The following is a 16,143-nucleotide window of genomic DNA, read 5'->3' as shown; positions in this document are numbered from 1 at the left end:
CAAACCAGAGCCCTCCAGCCTGTGTTTGTCAAAGATACGGATCTTGTTAGTGGTAATTTCTTCTCCTTTATCTGTTGTGTTTGTGTGAACAGGCAGCATTTGGTAGCTGAAATGATAGTGTTGACAGTGAAAATTAAAGAGCAAGGAAAATACTTCTTTCTATTATTCTTTTCCATTCATTCTACATGACGTAGAGTCAAATTTTCCTTTCTGCAAACAAGGAAAACTGCAGTGCTGAGCCAAATAAACTAGCTGATCTCTCTCTTTCTCTACCCCATTTTGCTAGGAGTTCATCCAAGAATGAAAATTGTTGTGATTATTTTCTATATGATTATTTTATTCCATTGGACAAGAAAGTAGATGTTTTAATGAATGTTCATGCATATTATTTTATATCTAGTACAACCAACACCATGACCAGAGAGTATCGAGGTTAAAAGAGAATTAAAATGATGCCTGTTCACACCGTTTTTTTGTTGTTGTTTTTTTTTAAAGAAATTGATACATTTATTAAGCAATGAGATATTAATCAAATGTAACATTTATGTTTATAATGCTACAAAAGATTTCTATTTCAGGTGTATTGTTTTGAACATTTATAATAGAAACCTGAAAAAAAATCACAACCCCCAACCCCAAATGTATATATAAATATTTCAGTTTGATGAACAAATTAAAAAATGTTGCATAAAATGTTTCTATATAGGCTACAGTGAAATATATTTCATAGTGCACATTTTGATCAAATAAATATGAAATAAATTTGAAATAATAAAGATTTTAAAAGTGCCCCATACGACTTGTGCACTATTCCATACAAAAGTTAAGTCAATATTTGCTGAAGATATTCACAAATGCCAAAATTAGATTTTAAGAGGAACATCATAGGAACACTTTTCATTGAACATTTTTTTATTAAGTTGTCTTTTCTTTTTTTTTTCTTTTTTTGTACAAAAGTTTTATAGTATTTAATCTACCTTTTTTGTTTTAAGAGCTTTACAGCCCTAAGTACTCTTTCACTCTCATTAAGAGTAAATAACCTGAGCATCTTTATCTAAAACATAATCTTTCATGTTTCATGGAAAAAAAGGAAGTCATACGGGTTGTCAACAATATAAGGGTGAGTAAAGGTTGACTGAATTTTATCAACTTGGGTGAACTGTAACTTTGAGGTCACTTTTCTGACTTCCTGTGTTTCACAGCTGGCCCATGTGGCCTCACTCTCCCCCTCCTTTCTCTGCTTTCCTCTCTCTTGATCCCTTCTTCCTTTCAGGGTCAAGGCTTTCCCAGAAACTGGGTTACAAGAGTGCACAGTCACATGGTTCATCTTGACCGCCTGAACCCTGAAAAAAAGTATCCAGATACACAAGTTATAGTCATTAACAGACACAAGTACACACACACACATACACACATATATAATAAATTGCCTAAAACCGACCCCGTACTTTCATTGGCTAGTGCAAGTTTTTATATTCAAGTATATTGTAGTATATTCTATATACTGTACTATATTTTTATAGAGTGTTTATATTAGATTGTTTTGACATTGGAGTAACTCACAAATTTCACTGTTATTGTTATCAGCTCCTGAAATATTTGTATGAAATAACCCTAGCTTATGACCCTAGTTCTGTTCAATTCTGTACTTCCTGTCATAAAGAGATCGAAAGCATTAAAGTGACTCGTGTTTAGGATAATGGAAGTGGAGATGAAGAGGGTAACTCTAAGAGCTAGATTACTGTGTTATTAGATGTGTGGCTTGTGTTTGTGTGAGTCTTGCAGATGTAGATGTGGTCTGAGAGCATTACTGCCAAAAGCATTTGTATTTCCTCAATCTTTTCCTCTCTCTCTCTTCTAAAGCAAAATTGGGTCGCTATTTAATACACACTCCACAGTGCACATATGATTTTACTAACTAAATGGACAAAGACAGTAAACTCTCTTGTAGTTTAATCTCATCTTATTCTGCCATCTTTTAATTTGTTTTCGCATTATATATTTCACAGTTCAAGGTAAAGTGATTTATTGTGTTCAGCACAGTTGTGCACTATAATGGCATTGATACGAGAACAGGTGTTTAGAGGAGAATGAGATGCCCAAGGTCCTTTGTTGAAGAGCTTCTTTGATTTCTGAAGCTCTGGGATTGGCAGACCCTTTTGTTAGAGGAAATTCAAGTGCTCTTGAGTTGTTCAGCTCAGTTGATTTCATCTTCCAGCTGCCACTTTAAAGGACATCTGCTGAAAACGAGAGTGAAACCAAAGCTCCCATAGCATCTCTTGATCCACTACTGGATAAATTAGGAAGATACTAGCGTGATGCAGGAGTGGTGCACAGATATGTCAGCAACCAAAAATACTTGACTGGAAAAGCAATAATTTGCTGTTTAAATATTTTAGCCGCAATATTTTTGGTACAAACATTGTTATCAAACATTAGGTTAAGAATGATTCACGGATTAAAACTTTGTTGCTTTCGACATTTAAAGTCAAGGATGCTGTCCCATCTCAAATTGATTCTATAAATACATCTACCCACCCACAAATGCATTTCCTAATATTGACAGGGATTATTCAGTATAGGTTTAGCCATGATTCACTGTGTGTTCACTGATTGTCATAGTCATGGTATTTGTGTAGTAATATCGTTTGAAATCATCTGCTTATCCCCACCCTTCTTAGTCAGTCATTAGCACTATATTTAGTGGTTATAGAGGTTTATTTTTAACTACTCCACCTCAAAATGAATGCTTTTATAAATTGCATTTTGAATCCATAAACATGTTGCATAACCAGATTATGAATTTGCACAATGTGGCCTCTATGAGTTTAGCACCATGGTTAAAGAGTTACTCCTAAAATGAGAATTTCAGGGTGGAGTAAAAAGCTTAGTTCATCTTCAGAACACAATTTAAGATATTTTGGATGAAAAGGGGGAGGCTTGTGACTCTCCCATTGACTCCCAAGTAAATTGCACTGTTAAGGTCCAGAAAAGTATGAAAAACATCTTCAGAATAGTGCTTTTGCCATCAGTGGTTCAATCTGAATTTTATGAGGTGATAAGAATACTTTTTGTACGCAAAGAAAACGAAAATAGTGATTTTATTCAACAATTCGTCTCTTCTGTGTCTCTCCACATCACCGTTGCGCCATTTTGGAGAACATCCGCTGGACGCAAGCAGCGTATGCTATTCTGTGTCAGCCGCACCACAAGGATATGTTTTCTATTTTTGCTTTGATTTGAAGGAAAACAGTGCATCAATGCAGCGTGGCTGACACAGAAGAGCACATGCTGCTTGCTTCCAGCGGATGTTCTCCAAAATGGCGCTACGGTGATGCGGAGAGACGAATTGTTGAATAAAGTTGTTATTTTTGTTTTCTTTGTGTACAAAAAGTATTTCTTGTCACTTCATAATGATGGCCACTGATGGCAAAAGCACTATTCTGAACCTTGACAGTGCAATTTAGTTGGCAGTCAATGGGACAGTCACAAGCCTCCCGGTTTTCATCCAAAATAACTTAAATTGTATTCCAAAGACAAACTAAGCTTTTATGGGTTTGGAACGACATGGGGGTAAGTGATTGATGTCAAAATTGTCAGTATCCCTTTAAGTAATGAATATAATGTTGCATTTGTAAGCACTAAATGTCCTCTGTTTAACCAGACCCCTTGTGTTTGGAAAGATTATTTTTATGACTCTGGTTTGACAGGTGAGTGTCAGAGCGAAGATCTCTCTGTACTCAGAGCGTGTTTCTCTTTCAACGACACACAAGGAATGGAAAGATCTAGGAGGAGACCTGCATGTTTATTACAGAGGAGATTTTATCCCTTGCTGTTTAAAATGCTGGCTGTCAGGCAGTCACTGTAATTGTATCAGCCAGTGTTGACACACGTGACAGCTTTATCTGCGAGTTGACAAGTTTCCCTACTCCACTGGGAACGAGAGAGTGGAATGTGGAGATCTGGCAGCAGTTTTGAATGATGACTTCTGTGTTTGTTTGCTCCTAAACTTCTAAAGTAGTGGATTATAGCCATACCTGAGGCTTGCTGCTATTTGTAAGCTGTCATTTCATATCAGAATTTAAGAGAAGTTAAAAAGACCCGTGATTTGTGTTGATACGAGTGCCATTTAAACACATTTAAATGCACTTGCTTTTCGTCTATTTGTGCTTGCAGTATGAATAATGGAGCCTGCTGTCACTGATGAAGTGTGGAGGGGGCTGTTTAACGATAAAGTGGCCAGTGTTTGTGTACAGTATCATGAAGTGTTCTCTGTCCTCTGCTGACCGGCACAAACTGTGTTTGTGTGTGGCAGCTGTCAGAGTGATTGGATGGCAACACACTGAGTGTCCCTGGAGCAGGAAACGGCACTGTCACAGCACAATCATAGCCTCTTTTACTGACACACTCCCTCACACTCTTACTCGTACTCAATCACACACACACACACACACACACACACACACACACACACACACACACACACACACAGGGAGGTTTCATGATTGCTTTTCATCACATGAAGCTAAACAAGCACAGATTTCTGTCTTGTGTTTCTGTGTTTCATTGAAAGAGGAAGTTTAGGCCAATAGGCTTATAGTGAAGTCATGGACCATGACTCCTTGTTGTATGATTTGCTACTTAATAATCAGCAGAGAGAAGTGCATGCTTATTCAAGACAGCATTATGGTCATTGCAAAACTATTTTATTTTTTATTTTTTGCAAAAGCTAATTTATTAACCTAGAAACTGGATTTATGCCGTGTTTTTATTCATGGAGCTTCAACAAACGATGGTTAAAAATTCTTTGAGCTGAATCATGAATCCAATAAATACACGTCTAAGTGAATATATGGTATGTTATTAAAATTCAGTCTCTGGTGATTTTACAGTACGAATGTTTGTGAAATTCTTTAGATTACAGCAGCGTATAGAAAAATACAATTTAAATATTTTTTCTCATTCTTTGCAAAGAATTAAACTAAACTAAATTAAAATCAGAAAAAGTGTTTTTAATGCTCTTGTGGTAATTAGAAATTTTTAACAGCAGAAGATAGTTTAATGTAAACTGTCATGTGAACATTCATTTTTTACAATACAAGAATCCTTACATCAAAGATAAATTTACAAAAAATATAACGCAATGATTTTGGGTTATGTAACACTTTTGATATATATATATTTTTTTTTCATTAAATGTATAATTTACCCAAAAAGGAAAATGGTTATTTACTTACTCTCAAACTTGTCAGTGATTTATTATATATTTGTGCGTGCTTGATGCTAAAGAACCAGTGAGTTTTTTTCCTTGTGTCATCATGCATGCATGTTTGTGCTTCATTCACATATGGATAGCTTTTATGATGCCTTTTCATGTGCTTTTTGAAGCTTGAATATTTTGATTATGCATAGACTGACAAAAATCAGAATCAAAAATGTCTTTATTTGTTTTCCAAAGATAAAAAAAAAGTATTTGGAATGACATGAGAGTGAGTAAATGATGACATCATTTTTCATTTGTCTCTTGTTTTCTCTTTCTTTTACTTGTAGCCATGTTGTGGGATATCATCTTTATTTTGTATTTTTTTTAAACCTGCTTATGTGGTTTGCTCAGTAAGTTCACATGGATGTTTCATTCATTTATTAATATTCTGACACACAATTATTCACTTTCTTATTTTTATTTCAATATATCTCTCTTTTTTCCTCTGTCAGTGTATTCTGCTGAATAATTTACGGTGTTTAAGATGGGGAGGTGAAAAGGGAAGGCTTTTAAAGCTGTTTGAGGGCCAAGGCTGCTGCTAGTGGGGTGTGTGTAAATGTAGCCCTTGTGTTGTGTATGTGTGTGTGTGTGAGTGAGTGAGAGAGAGAGAGAGAGAGAGAGAGTGTGAGAGAGAGAGAGAGAGAGAGAGAGAGACTCCCACATTTAGAGCCGTTCGTTTTACCTCAGGGGTAACTGGGCTCTAGATCCGTCCTGTTTCTCCTGCGGTTGCTGCTCAGCGTCTAGAGAGGCTAACTACATGGGTTCTCAGGAGTCCAGGATCTCCTTAAGCCTACTAAAAAATTATTTATCTTGACTCATAACAATCTGCTGTTTTTATGGCATGTACACACTTTTTTTGTACTTTGTGTTTTGGGATAGACAAGGATTCTAAATTTGTCCTTTTTTTTATATTTCAGAGAGAATCCATGAAAGATGTCAGAGGAGGCGATTGTTATTGCCAAGTGGGACTATACGGCACAGCAAGACCAGGAACTTGACATTAGGAAAAACGAGCGCTTGTGGCTCCTGGATGATTCAAAAACGTGGTGGCGAGTACGAAATGCATCCAACAGAACAGGCTATGTCCCTTCCAATTACGTCGAACGCAAGAACAGTCTAAAGAAAGGCTCTCTGGTGAAAAATCTCAAAGATACACTTGGTAAGAGACTTGTATATTTTGATTTCTTTTAATAAAGGGTTTTCCAGTAATGTCAGGGTGACAGATGTGTAAAAAATTTAATTTATGGCAGTTTCTTCTGGTTTTGAAAAAACAATTTAAAAACATTTTTAAAATATATACGGTATATTTCAATTCAAAAACTAAACATTTGAAGTGAAAAGTAATATTCTTTTTTTCAGCTCAAGTAAATGTGAGTGTACACACATCTTAAATATTTTATTCCAATATATGTACTTCTATACAAAAGTATGAAATTGATATTTTTATTCGATAAGGACACATTGAATTGATCAAAAATGACATTGAACCCATTATATTTAGTCATTTATCAGACACATTTATCCAAAGTGACTTACAAATGAGGACAATAGAAGCAATCAAAATAGACAAGAGAGCAAAGATATGCAAGTGCTAGAACAAGTCTCAGTTAGCTTAACAGTTTTTTATTTTTATATATAAAAATAAAACGGATAGAATAGATAAAGAATAGAGAAAGCTAGTGTTAGAGGCCGTTTGATTTTGTTAACTGTATAATAAATAAAAGAAAAAGATAGAATTCAAAAAGATTAAAGAAGCTAGTGTTAGCTTTTTTTATTTTTATACATTTTTTATAGAGTAGAGAATATAATTAGAATAGAGAATGCGACATTTATAATGTTACAAAAGATTTCTAGTTTAAATAAACCGTGTTCCAAAAAAAGTCAAGTAGGACAACATTGAAACCATAGATATTGTTTAAAATAAAAAAAAATAATGCCAGCAAATCAGAATATTAAAATGATGTATAGAAAACGTTTATTTGAAAAATTTTACTCGATTATGTTTTTTACAGTATTTTTGATCAAATAAATTCAGCTTTGGTGAGCACTTTTAAATGGTAGTGTATCATCTAACCTTACCTTGACATGAAAAGGTTAATATTTTTAGAGATTTATTAACCTTGACACGCAGTCATGAGTGTCTGGAGGGGTTTGCATGATGATATCATTTCCTGTTTTGTTTGTTTCTGAATGTAGGTTCCACCACATGAGTTTTTCAAATACTAATAAGCACTTGAGGATTTTTTTCTTAAAAGTAAGCAATATCCAAACAGATTTTTTTTTTCTTTTCCATTGTTCTTTTATTTATTTATTTATTTTTCCATTAACTATTTAGGATGGTTCCATTCCTCTGACATTTCTGACTTGTTCCCTGATTTCATGTGAGAAATTCAAAGCTTTCATAAAAGCAAAAACAAAAACAAATGACCTTAATCATCAAGGATGTGTAAGCAGGAAGCACTAATTTAAAGGCTTTCGTTGTAAAACCTAATTAGTTTTCCAGCCGTTAATCACACAAGGGAGAGAGGTGAACAGATCGATCAGCTGTTTCATGGAGCGTATTGAATGTATGTTCGGAGGAGCTTTGCTTTGTTCCAGACAGTGGTTTTGTTTTTATAGAAGCATGGTTGATTATTGTTGTTATTGTGGTGGAGATTCTTCTGTGTCGCACTTATGCTTTAACCACCTGGGATGAACAAGCTAAAGGCAGTTGATATGCAGATGGTAGGAAATGAGCCGTGCTAATGGCAGTTGCATCTTTTCCTCAACGTCCTCTTTAATCTTCCTATCAACAACATGGTGGTTTAAGTAAGAACATTTCATGGTAAATTAAATTGAAATGGAGAGACTGTTGATTTAATTTGTGTTTTACGGCTCATGTACCAGTCAGTTTGTAATCATTAAGATTTTTTTATTTTATTTTATATATTATAAAATACAAATACCGTAACCATTTGAAATATTACAAATTAAATCGAACTAATATTCTTTCGCAATTTTTACTGATTTTTTTTTTAAATAGATGTAGCCTTTTTTAAAGACTTCTTTCAAAAACATAAAAAAGAAAATCTTAATAATTCCAAACTTTTGATCAGTAGCATATGGATTACATCTGCAGTTCAAATTCCGATAGGTGGGGGATTTGGCAGCAATCAAGACACGTACACAAAGACAGAGATGTTTGTGGAGTGCAAAAAACATCGCTTTCTGAGACAGAGAGAGCAATTAGGAACATCCTCCACTCCGTTTTATTTTCCTGCTGACAGCTATTTACAAGACGTCCAAATCACAAATAGACACACGCACACACACACACTGCACCACCCCTTCCCTGTAAGGCTAAATGGGCCTCAGCTCTCTGCCTCTTTGACCTTAACCTTTCTAGAACATCCTTTTCTCCCCTCCCTCACTTTCCACATGAAGCACGTTTCATGCTACACTTAATTACTGACACATGAATCCCTGCATGGAGTCGAAGGCAGGAAATGGGAGGAAGGAGGGCGAGAACCTCTGCAGTGAGATCCTGCTGGCTGTGTTACTGTTTCTTGTTCATTAAAATCATTGTTAAATAGCTGTTTTGATTGCTTTTGGTTCATTTGTTATTTGCAGACCTCTCTGAACAAGAACATTTTGCCGTTTTAAATCACTCTTAGAGTAGAGCTTGTCCATTAAAAAATAAAAAATAAATTCAAACCAGGACTTCATTGTATACAGTTTTATATATATATATAAAGTTTTGGGTTAGAGCACCACATGATATGAACTAAAAGATTATCACCATTGTGTCAATGAGAAAGATATAAGTAATCCCAGATTATTGCTTGTTCTCAAAGAATGATAACTATAATATTAACTTTATTAGCATTTACACACCAATGGATGCTTAAGTTATATCATCTGCAGCTTTAGGCCCTGTCCACACGGAGACGGAGTTTACCCCAATCCGATCTTTTTTTTTCCTCGTCTCAAGAAATATCCGCGTCCACACGAAACCGCAAAATGATGTAGTATACATGCCAGACCAGTATGTGGCGCTGTAATTCTGCCACAGAGATACACTAAAAACAGAGAAGAAAACTTGGACTATTTTCATAAACCTTGCGCGTGGTACACAAACGAACATGGAACAATGCATTTATTAATCAGTGTTAATGTTAGTTAATAAAAAGACAATCGTTCAGTGTTTGTTCATGTTTTTGTTGCTGTTACGTGACGTAGAGGTGTCTGACTAGGGGGGAGACGTGGGCTGATGACGTCATCGTTTCAGAAAATATTCTGATTAGCCGTCCAGACGAAAACGCAAAGATGGCGTTTTCAAATTGATCCACTCTGGGACCCGGTTTCACGCCGGATCCGTGTGGACGAAACGCCTATCCGATAAAAAATCCCGTGTGGACGGGGCCTTAAATGCGCAAGTTTTTTTTTTTTTTTTAAAGGCAAGATTCTTATTGACTGTGAATGTTTTAAATCATTCATCAATTTTTTTTGCCATGTTTCTTTCAAATTAACTGTGTTAAGTGGTGCCTGAGTAATTAAATAAATAAAAACACAGGGGTTTAGATTGGCAGGAAGATGAGTAAGTAATGACTTTTTTTATTACGTCACTTTCTCTAGAACAAAAATACACTGTACACTCTGCCACCTCTAATGCCTCTTTTACTTGGCACTGAAAAGGAGCCAAAAACTGTCATGACCGTACAGGCAGCCTCAATGCTTGGCCTCGGATGTCATGTTTTAAAAGCACATCCTCTTCCTCAGTCTACTGGCCTATCGATCCTGGGCGGACAGAGTGAGGACAGCTCTCTCACAGGCTCTTTGTTCTTTCAGTGTGCTTTGATAAATGTGCTCATCTGCCGTCTGTGAGGTGTTTATGGGCTACATAAATGAAGTGTGTGTGCTCGTTTCTCTATTGCTCATTCTCTCTCTTTCACACACACACGGGTGTGCTGGTGTATTGGTGTTTTTCACCTGCTGGCCTCATAATCTCATCTCTGCTCGTGTTTGAGGTCATTCTGTCAATGCCGCTCATGCATACAGCTCCTGCCTTCATCCCTGCACACAATTTGCAGTTGTCAAGGTTACCTCCCCTCTGCTCATCCATTGTGACAAGGTTACCCTTTCTCTGGCAGGCTTCATCTGTCTCACTCTCTCTATTTTCTTGCGCTTTCCCTCAGTCTTTTTTCTTATCAGTGTATAAAGATTTAATTTTCTCTGCATGAGGAAAGTCTGTGAGCTTTGTAGAGAAAGGAATTAAAGACAGTGAAAATTGTCATCAATTCACAACCATGTTGTTCCAAAGCTGACTTAATTTCTTCCATCAAGCACAAATATCGAAAATTTGAAGAATGATTGCGCAGCCCTTCCCAATGCAATTATAGTGAAATTGGACAGCTGATGGAAAGAAAAAAAAAAGAAAGAAAACCATCACTTTAACTACAATAATTTAGTAAATGTAGGCTAGTCCATTTGAATTATGTAATGTATTCTAAGTAGGGTGGCAAAGGGGTGAACATTTTTCGATAAAAAACCTGGAAACTTTCCAGAAATCCCAGGAATATTCACACACACATACACAAATAAAAAATAAAATCCTGGAAAGTTTCCAGAATATCTGTAATGTTTTTTAAATTTACTGGAAATGTTCCACCTTTTTGCAACCCTGATTATAAGGCTGTATGATATTTTTATGCAAACAGAGAGAAACTGTCTGTGAAGCTGTTCACTGAAATGATTATTTGTAAGTCGTATTTATTTATATTAAATTATGATATGTCATGATGAGTTGCAGGGGATTTGACAGCAGTGATGAATTGTCATGATACTCATGATAACCAATGACATTTGATTTCATTGGTGTCAAACCTCGAGTGACATGTTAATGAGAAAACAGTATTATTGAAAAAAATTGAGTGGATTTCACCCTCAATCCAGTAATGAACCCCCAGTAATGCAACCCTTTTTGATAACCGCTCTCTGAAGAACAGAAAATGCCATGAGTTGCGCACTTGAAAACAAAACCCACTAGACAGTGACCATGTGCTGATTCTGAACGCTTCTCTCACTGACAAAGGCGTATACTTTAAAGGTTTGCACACTCAACTGTTTGCAAAATGGAGCATTGTGCTCGTGTATACCACCTCTCTCATTCGGCACAATTCAATATTTGTGATGTATCCAAATGCTAAACTATTATTTATTTTGGAAATAGGCTTTGTACTTCAGTTATTTTCTAACGGTGACACAGAGGTGGGCACGCTGATGTTTGGTTCACTGTATTTTATTTGCTCAAGTTATTTCAAGTCAGCCTATATTGAAAACATTACAGCAGATGAACCAGGGGAGCCTACTCTTTTAGCCTACATTGTTGGAAACAATGTGTGGCCTTGGTGTCAAGATCTGGTTTTGGTTTAATTTTAGTTTGTGTGAATAAAGCTCTGTTTCCTTGCACAATCTTGATGAAATATGGCACACTTTGTCATAAATAACATCACAGTTACAAGTATTGTGAAAACAGCCTGAGGTGAAGGTTAATTTTCCCACCCGTGTTCTCTTCTTTTGCAAGAGAGGTTTGTTCTTGGCTAGACTGTTTGGATGTGCGTGATTGGTGGCTTTTGAAGAAAATTCCAGTTGTAGAGATCAAACCATCTTGTGTGACAAGTGTTACATTTTTCTGGTGTGGCATAATTGTGAATAATTCACCTGTTTGGAAAAACCTACCAGATGATGTGAGTTTAGAAAACAAGACATGTTGTTCTTTCAAGTTTGAATGTGTAGCCAATGAAAGCACAGACGGGCATATGAATAAAAGGCTCGATCATTGTTTTGCTTGTAAACTGCAGTAGAATGACTCCATCTCCCCAACCAACCCTAAACAGACTCATGTTTGTTACCAGGAGTGTTATGATGATGCATGAAGCCTAATTTTTAACTTTGAGCTTGACAGTGTATGTATTTGGCTTCGCATAAATCAGAGATGTTTCACACTGGTTTTAGTGCGACCACAACATCCAGCTGTAAAGAGCTGCATCCTGCTGTCCTGAGAAACTGTTTCTGTGGAAAACTTTGACCTTAATGCCTCAAAGCTGTTGTCTTTAGAGGATTCCCACTTACTTTTTTTTTTTCTTGTTTTAGACCAGTACTTTCTCATGTCATAGTATGCTAATAGAGAACATCACTATTTTAATGAAGCACTGGGATCATCATGCCTGAGGTGAAAAGTTTCCTGTTTGTTATTGTTGCTAATAAAGAAAACCCTGAACTGACCTTGCCTCGTCATAAACAGTGGAAATGATCTAATATTTAAATGATTCATTGTTCTATTTTTCATAGTATATTGCATGTTGGTTACATCACACATATGACTCTTTTGTAAAGAAATAACGAAAAACTACTTCATGAAATGAAAATTCCCCTTATCTTTTTTTGTAAATGCCTTTCTTTTTTAATGAATATGTCATGATGACTTCATCTTCCACAAAATGCCAGACCTCTCTGATGATGTATGCCAGACTTCTCCTGTCAATTGACTAATCTTAAACCTTTTCTTTCAAAATGATCACAAGCTCACATTCAGCTGATCTTTCAACAACTGATTGATACAATCAAGTCTCCACCCTTATTTCTTTTGTGATAGTCCATTTCACTTGGATTTGCATCACAATGTGATCTTTTGCTCCTGTTTTAAAGGTGCTGTGGGGAACTTTTGTAAAAAAATATTTTTTACATATTTATTAAACCTGTCATTATGTCCTGACAGTAGAATATGAGACAGATAATCTGTGAAAAAAATCAAGCTCCTCTGGCTCCTCCCAGTGCTCCTATTGCCATTTGCAGAAAGTCATGCGCTCCCGGTAAAAAACAACCAATCAGAGCTGCGGTCCGTAACTTTGTTTGTGTTCAAAATGTAGAAAAATGAACATAATAAGCTAGTACACCATGAATCCATTTTCCAAACCGTGTTTTTAGCTTGTCCTGAATCACTAGGGTTCACCTATAATAAGTGTTTATATTCGGACTATTTTAGATTGCTTCGGGGGTACCGCGGCGGAGTAACCCAGTACCTTTGTGATTCTTCATAGACATAAACAGAGAGAAGTAGTTCCGGCTACGATGTTCTTCCGCAAGACGCAAGCAGTTCTGTTTATTAACCGCTAAAGCGTCAAAAGTTGGTACAACATAAATTTATTTATTAAACGAACCATTTGCCAAACAACTGATCTGATACTGTTTTGTGTGTGTGTGTGTGTGTGTGTGTGTGTGTGTGTGTGTGTGCACATGTGTGATAATGGAAGTATGGAAGTCCTCATAAGCGATAGCAGAGATAGCAATAGGGAAGACCAGACTGTCTCTACTTGCTTTTATGTGCATTGTTGAGATAACCCTTACAAAAAAGAAGTTTACTCAAGTGTGCTATTAGCATACTTCTTTTAAACTAAAAATAGGAAAGTATGTTTTTAGTTTACTTTTTATATTCTTCTCAGAAATGGGCTTTATGTACTTCTCAGAAATATGCTTAAAATTACATTTAAGTATACTTGTCCTATACTTACAAAAAGTCTAAATATATTTGAACTTGACCTAGAATCTGTGTTTTCATTGTTATCTGGTAGAGGGCGCTAGTACACATCTTCTTTACAGAATTTCCAAAAGAACAAGTGAAGAAGAAAAAAAGAAACAACAGATACTAACAGATATAACATGATCATTTGACATGAAACAGTATCAAAACTGTAACGTTATGGAATAAAAGTAGACAGATGAAGAGGTAATAATTACAGTCAAGCTTTGGGGTGTTGATCGATCTACGTTTTGATGCTCATTCTGAATCCAGTTCATAGTCTTTTTTCAACTTTTTAATTCAAAATGTTATTTTTTTTATGAAATTACCCACATTTAATATTTAAAAAAGAATGCATGAAGCTATAATAAAATGTTTTTGTTTACAAGCAGATACCCTGTTCTTTCTTTGGAGGTTTTGTATGTTCAGATATTCATACAACAAAATATATACACATTAAAACATTTAAATTATTAAAGTTACAAAAACTTTTTAATCAAGAGCAGTGAGTGATTTCTTTGTTGTTGCTGTTCGATTAATGTAAAGACTGTCACTTTAAGAGAATGCACTGATCCAGTAGGCCTACGTTCAGCCATCTATGTCTTCTATAGGATACTTACCAAGATGGGCATTCTGACCAAATTTTTGTCTGAATTTGTCAATTTTAAACAAAATACTTCAGAGAGAGCTTAATATTTCCGCTTGTTCTGAGGTGCGGGTTTGCGCGCTTTGGATAAGCACACGCACAAATCTTCTCACTGTGCGTGCAAACTTGCGTCCTCTGACTATTAAATGTTTAAACTGGCAAAGCTTAAATGAGTCTAGTTTAAACATATTAATGTGTGCTATTCAGATCTCATCTGTGAGCGAGCAATATCACCATCAGGGTGATGACGGAATAAATGACTTGAACAAAAGTGAAAGATTTGTCGAGGTGTTTTTTTTTTTCCTCTCTCATCGCTGTTGTTGTAATGTCTGGGAAGCCAGAATGCACATCCATCAACAGAAACATATATTACCTGAACCCTGTTTGTTTTATACAGACTCCCGCACATGACATGCAAGAAAAAAAAAAAAAATACATTTACTAATTCGTTCCCCCAATTTACTAAAACGTGCATATGATTACTATTGCGTTCCCTCGATTTACTATTGTGTTTGCTCGATTTGCTAAATCGTGCGCACGATTTAGCAAATCAAGGGAACTAATTAGTAAATCGTGCGCACAATTTATAAATCGAGTTACGATTTAGCCTTATATTTTTTCCTGCGTGTCATGTGTGGGGCTCCGTAGTTTAACATGCTGTTTATAGCAAACCATATTACTACAAGTGCTTTGTCAGATTTAAGTTGAACCGCGGTGCCAGTGTGTGCCGAACCGTGTGTGGTGAACCGAGCAGTTCATTTTTTTTCTTCAGCGAACCGTTACACCCCTAGTAGTAGTATACTTAAAGTATGATGTAAAGAAAACTTCTGAGTATTCTTGCAGTATGAATCTACTGAACTACTAGACTATACCTCAGTGACGGCTCAAAATGTGACATATAATTTGAAAGAGTCATACTGAAAAGAAGCACATGAACATATTAAGAAATAGAGTGAATTTCCATGATAAAAGATTCATGTTTTTGTGTGTGTGTGTGTGTGTGTGTGTGTGATGTTGTCAGATAATCTTTTTTTTTACCATATTCACCATTGTGATAGATCAAACCATGGCATGCAGTTGGAAAAAGGCATTCAAAGAAAGAAACAGATGAACATGTTGAGAAATACATAGATTTTCAGAATAAAAGATTTATGTTGTACTTCGATATAATGCAGGTTTTTGATGTTGTCACCATTTTTGCCATAGTGACTGCTAAAACTAAGTCATGTAGTTAACAAGAGTCATGCACAGAAACAGAAGAACATGCAAAGATTTTCTTAAAAAAAAAAAAAGATTAATGTTACAGTTATGTTTCCTACCATATTCACCATTTGTGGCATCTCCGACAAAGGCATGTAGATAGAAAGAGTAATGCAAAGAAAACAAAATGTTCAGAAATTCAGCGATTTTCCAGAATATAAGATGGTAGTTAATAATTTTTTATGTATTCTCGTAAAAACATTTAGATTGGACTTGCCTTTTGTTGCCGTCACATCTTTCTTACATTTGCCATTGTGATGTAAGAAACTGTGCACTGTTTGAAACACTCAAACTGTGGCATGTAGTTGGAAATAGTCAAAGAAATACACAAAGAATATACTAAGAAATATAACGATTTTTCAGAATATAATATTTATTTGATGTATTCAAACTTTGATATTTGACTTACCTTTTATT

At 35.6% G+C, this 16,143-nt stretch overlaps 1 protein-coding gene across 3 annotated transcripts in view; it reads left to right on the top strand.

The window, feature by feature from the left end:
* Positions 1 to 16,143, top strand: part of nck2b (NCK adaptor protein 2b) — a 39,967-nt gene that overhangs the window by 14,574 nt on the left and 9,250 nt on the right. Inside the window, exons 1-2 of one of the 3 annotated variants that reach the window (XM_052559035.1) lie at positions 4,599 to 4,855; positions 6,181 to 6,422. In XM_052559035.1, the coding sequence (XP_052414995.1) occupies positions 6,197 to 6,422 (226 nt within the window). In that variant the 5' untranslated portion in view covers positions 4,599 to 4,855; positions 6,181 to 6,196. Of the gene's footprint in view, positions 1 to 4,598; positions 4,856 to 5,946; positions 6,103 to 6,180; positions 6,423 to 16,143 lie in introns of those variants that run through there. The other 2 variants (XM_052559034.1, XM_052559033.1) reach the window with 2 other exon arrangements.

This window comes from Carassius gibelio, chromosome B6 (assembly GCF_023724105.1).
Source record: "Carassius gibelio isolate Cgi1373 ecotype wild population from Czech Republic chromosome B6, carGib1.2-hapl.c, whole genome shotgun sequence".
Lineage (NCBI taxonomy): Eukaryota > Metazoa > Chordata > Actinopteri > Cypriniformes > Cyprinidae > Carassius > Carassius gibelio.
Note: the sequence above shows the minus strand (reverse complement) of the source record. Positions and strands in the feature narration are given on the sequence as shown.